The 4,987-nt window shown below is 52.7% G+C and overlaps 1 protein-coding gene across 1 annotated transcript; it reads left to right on the top strand.

The window, feature by feature from the left end:
• Window positions 1-267: 267 nt before the first annotated feature.
• On the top strand, window positions 268-2,233 carry ID3 (inhibitor of DNA binding 3, HLH protein). The gene is made up of 4 exons (XM_044913902.1): window positions 268-278; window positions 687-1,000; window positions 1,120-1,202; window positions 1,747-2,233. Exons 2-3 carry the CDS (start codon window positions 701-703, stop codon window positions 1,177-1,179), a joined length of 360 nt encoding a protein of 119 aa, XP_044769837.1. The 5' UTR covers window positions 268-278; window positions 687-700; the 3' UTR covers window positions 1,180-1,202; window positions 1,747-2,233.
• Window positions 2,234-4,987: the final 2,754 nt, after the last annotated feature.

The raw sequence follows: 4,987 nt of genomic DNA, 5'->3' as shown, positions 1-4,987 counted from the left end.
CTCCTTCCCCTCCTCCTTCTGCAATCTCAGCCCTAGCCCAAATCTGTTTTCTTCATTGTAACCTCAGCTTCACCGCAATTAATTTTTTTCCCCTCTGGTCACAAGATAATTCCTGACGCCAGTGAGTCTGGAGGTCAGACGAACAGCAAATTGGGGAACAAGGCGGCACTAATTCCTTACAAGTTTCCCTTGAAAAATCCTTTGCTTTAAAAAAAAAAAAGAAAGAAAAAAAAAAAAAGCTTCTTTGCTGTTCAGGGATTTATGACCTCAGAGGAGCTGTGGGTTCGAACTAGTGTTGGGCTGTGGGTGGACTGGCAGGGGACAGGGGAGCTCAAAGATCTGGGGCGCTGCCAGGAAAGGGCAAATTCTTAAAGTTAATGGTTTTAAGTGATTTTTAAAATCCTTGCTGGCCAAGAGGCCTGCCTCTCCCCAGTATCAGCGCTTCCTCATTCTTTGAATCCGCGGCTCCGCGGTATTCGGCGTCAGATCAGCCGGAGGAAGCCTGTTTGCAATTTAACCGGGTTGTGAACGCCCAGGGTTGGCGGAGGCGGGGCCGAGGCGCACGCTTTGCATAAAGGGGCGTGCCTTCGAGGCAGGCTCTATAAGTGGGGCCGCGGCTAGCGTGCGCGCGTTACCAGCTGCTGTTGGGGGTTCTTTCGCTCTCTTCGTCCTTTCGGCACCTCCAGTCTCATTCCTCAGAATGAAGGCGCTGAGCCCGGTGCGCGGCTGCTACGAGGCGGTGTGCTGCCTGTCGGAACGCAGCCTGGCCATCGCGCGCGGGCGCGGCAAGGGTCCGGCAGCCGAGGAGCCGCTGAGCCTGTTAGACGACATGAACCATTGCTACTCGCGCTTGCGGGAACTGGTCCCCGGAGTCCCGCGAGGCACTCAGCTTAGCCAGGTGGAAATCCTGCAGCGCGTCATCGACTATATCCTCGACCTGCAGGTGGTTCTGGCCGAGCCCGCCCCTGGACCCCCAGACGGCCCGCATCTTCCCATCCAGGTGTGTGGGGGCGTGCGCGGGAGCTGGGGCGGGGCTGAGCTCCAGAGTCCGGCTGCTGCCAGGACCCCCTAAAACCCCCAAATGCCATGCATGACTTTCCCCTCTTTCCCTTCTCTCAGACAGCCGAGCTCGCCCCGGAACTTGTGATTTCCAACGACAAGAGGAGCTTCTGCCACTGACCTGGCAGTCCTGGCGCCTCCAGGTGAGTATCCCCGCCTTCGCCCAGGGGGTGGAGGTGGGGCGGTGCTTAAACGACAAATTTTGGAATTGGTTGGCCTTTTAAGGGATTACTGCCTCCTCAGTTTGGGGAAAAGGAGGCGGGAGAGGGGCTAGTGACTTACCTGTGGTTACATTAAATGAATGACAGAACCAATTCCCATCCAATGTGCGTTTCAACCTTGAACGCATTTTGCTCCTGCCCTCCCCCGATGGCCAAAGACACGAGAAAAAGTAGGCGCAGGTAAATAAAATAGCCGTTCTGTTTGTAGTTTGGAATCGTAAAGGAAGCTATGTCTTCCTCAGCCCTCTCCCAGCTAGTGTCAATTCCAAGAGGGCGGGGTGGTTGCAAGCTCCGCCTGTGGTCCTTTGGCGCCAACTGGGTGGGGGCAGCATGGGGCTCGGAGTTATCAGCTGGAGGTAGAGACCAAGTTTCCTCCCTGGCGCCGGGCAGTCTGCGGACGGCCCCCGCCTCGGCGCGCTCGGCGGAAACTGATGGCTCCCTGGTCTTCTTTCCTCCCCCCGCCCAGAACGCAGGTGCTGGCGCCCGTTCCGCCTGGGACCCCGGGACCCTCTACGGCCGGAAGCCCGAGGGCATGGATGGGCCCCAACCTCGCCCTGCCCACTTGACTTCCCCAAACCCCTGCCTCGAGGCTGGACCTGGCGCCCGGGAACGAAGGACTGTGAACTTGGGTGGCCTAAAGAGCCAGAGCTAACTCTGGGCACCAGCTGGGCAACGTCTCCCAGCCCCCACCCCACCCCCAAGTTTTAAAGACTGTCTTTCACAGGGTGGAGGTTGTGGGGGGAGTGGCTGCTCTCCAAAGTCTGCCAAGGCAGCAGTAGAGCTGGTCTTCTGGTCTCCTTGGAGAAAGGCTCTGTTGCCCTGATTATGAACTCTATAATAGAGTATATAGCTTTTGTACCTTTTTTGCAGGAAGGTGACTTTCTGTAACCATGCAATGTATATTAAACTTTTTATAAAAGTTAACATTTTGCATAATAAACGGTTTTTAAACACTTGAGTATATAATTTGTTTCCTTAAGTGCTAACACTCTCATAAGGCTGAATTTAGGGGAAGTAAATGTCCTTCTTGGGACCTTGGGAAAAGCAAGCTTGCTTATTTAAGGGAGATGGGGAAATGCCAGCTAAGACTGGAATGGGGGGCGGTGGAAAGGGCTCATGATGGGAGCCCCATATCCATTAAGGGTTGGGTGCAGGGAAGATCCTGGCCCTGTCCCCTCATTTTACAGATGAGGAAAGATGTGAGGGGAGCTCACCCAGCAAGTTAGGAGCTCAGGATAGAACTTAGATCTCCTGAGTCCCAGTTTCTTAAGTCCCTTGAGCTGTTTTGCTGCATTACCAGATGGCTTCAGTGTCATTAATTATTCATGATGTCTTTCTAGCAGGGGATGTGGAAGAGTGGAGTCTCACCTGGTGCCCAGACGGCTGGTGGTTGATAGACCCATTTCAGAGATGAATAAGCAGATCAGGGCCTGGTTTCATTTCCCTCCTCTTGCTCTCTAATTTGGCTTCCTCTCCGGCTTCCAAATTTGGAAAAAATAGGAGAGGGGTTTTTCTTGTCCCTCAAATCCCCAGCCACTCTTATCAGAATGATTTGGGGGCTGGCTGGGGAACACCAGTACCAATCCCTCTCCTACCACCAGGTAGTTGAAGACTGAGCCTAAACTGGGAATTTGAAGAAGCAGCCCCACAGGCCCCATTCCTTCTGGTATTTCCTTCCCGTAACACCTCCACTGGGATTCTACTCTGTGAGCATCTCTAACACTATTTCAGAAATGGAGAATCTGAGGCTCAGTGGATAATGGGTCTGAGCCGGGTTCTCACAGCCCCTTGAGAGAAAGAGATGGGATTTTAACCTAACTACAGTGATTACAATTGTAGTGGACAGGAGCAGAGCTATTGAGAGTGGGGCAGAGGGCAAGACCCCCAACCCATACCAGCCCACTTTGCCCCCCACCTGACAGCTCCCCAGGTGGGCTCCACCAGGCTCCTGGCCTCACTAGATTCCTGTTTATGATATGACCTCATCTGTGTGTTGGCCCCTGGCATGAGTTACTTCAATATTTCATAACAAACAGGTCACGTCACCACCCTTCATTCCTTAACCCTGGTGAGCTTTCAGGGGTGAACAGGGGCATGTGGTGGGGAGGCAACCTCTTGTCTTTGCTAACCGGCTGACCAGTGGTTCCCAACCTGTTTCCTGGTTTCCTCTGACGATCTGGTGGGAGGTATGAGCACTCCAGAAAATACACACACACATGCACACGCACCCCCTTTGCAGAGTCATAGCAGCCCTCCAGTCCCCTGGGAAGTCCTCAGTCCCCATGTGAGGAACTCTTGTCTCGACCAAGTAGACCCAGGTTGGGTCTCCCTTGGTTTGTTTTGTTAGGGGTGCTGTGCTGGCTCTGGTGACTGCCACACAGGGGTGCAAATTCCTGCTCTGCCACATCCTAGCTGTACAACTGCAAGCTAGAGACTGCCCCCCTTGACCCTCAGTTTCCACATCTAGGCAAGATTGCTGATCCTGAGCCATCCACTCCAAGGCACCTGGCCCTACCTTTGACCATTAATGGCAGACATTGAACTCCTCTTCTGCCCTTTCTGCCACAGCATGCTGCTTCCTGTTCACTCAGAAGCTGGGGGGCTGGGGACGGCTAGAAAGACCCAAATCGCTCATCTGCCGTGTGACCTTGAGCAAACCGCTTTACCTCCCCAAGCCTCTCTCCTCCTTTGCCCAGCAGCTCTCAGTTCCTGTACTGCCATATCCCTGGATGGAAGATAATGGTGGGAAAGTTCTTTGAAACGCATCACACACCTACAAGGTATTATTAAGCTAATTCCAAGGAAATTGCCTGTCAGGTCTGCTGAGACTGAGCTGTTCAGGTGGCTGGGACAAAAGCTGAAACCAGCATGCCAATTCATTAATCATTAGAGAGTGAAAGCAATCTGGCCGTGGGTCGGAAAACTCTCAAAATGAGGGTAGTGTCTTCTGTCTTCTGTCATAATCACCTATCGAGTGCTGCCAGGTGCCAGGCTCTATTTTATTTTAATTTTTTCTAATCCTCACCGCAACCCAGCCAAGGGGGTATCATTATCCCCATTTTACAGAAGAAACAGATTCGGAGAGGCTGAATGACTTGATGCAGGTCACACCGCACAGAAGTGGCACAGCAAGGATTAGTAAACCCAAGTCCATGTAGCTTCAGAACCCATATTCTCACTTCTCCTCCAGGCCAGCTCTTCTCCCTCGCCATTCCCCGCACCTGGTACTTGTTTAGTCCCCAATGTGTGTTTGCCGAATGGAAGACTCAGGGCCACCCCGGGTCCCTCTCCCTCAACTGTGAAAGGGGGTGATGGTACTTCCCTTGATGGTTTGTGACTCGGATTAAAGGTAACGTACAAAAAGCATCTCCCGGGTTCCCTGAAACGCAAGATTCACTATTAGTTGAGTGTCTTACGTTCATTATCGCGTCAGCTCTGAAATAGGGACATTTGGAAGAGATTTTTACTTTTAAAATAAAACAAACAAACAAGACAGCCAGGCTCAGAACGGGCGAAGGAACTTGCCCATAGCCACACAGCTCCTAAGTAACAAAGCAGGAATTCAAATTCAGGCCCGTGACACCGGAGATGGTGCCCTTTTGAGGAGGCCAGTTATAGCTCTCCCCAGCTGTGGATGCGCCCGACAACCTTTAATTATCTGTCCTCCCGGCCTCATCACCTCTCATGGCCACCACTCTTCTCCATTC

This window comes from Neomonachus schauinslandi, chromosome 4 (assembly GCF_002201575.2).
Source record: "Neomonachus schauinslandi chromosome 4, ASM220157v2, whole genome shotgun sequence".
NCBI lineage: Eukaryota > Metazoa > Chordata > Mammalia > Carnivora > Phocidae > Neomonachus > Neomonachus schauinslandi.
This window is presented reverse-complemented; position numbering and strand designations above follow the sequence as displayed.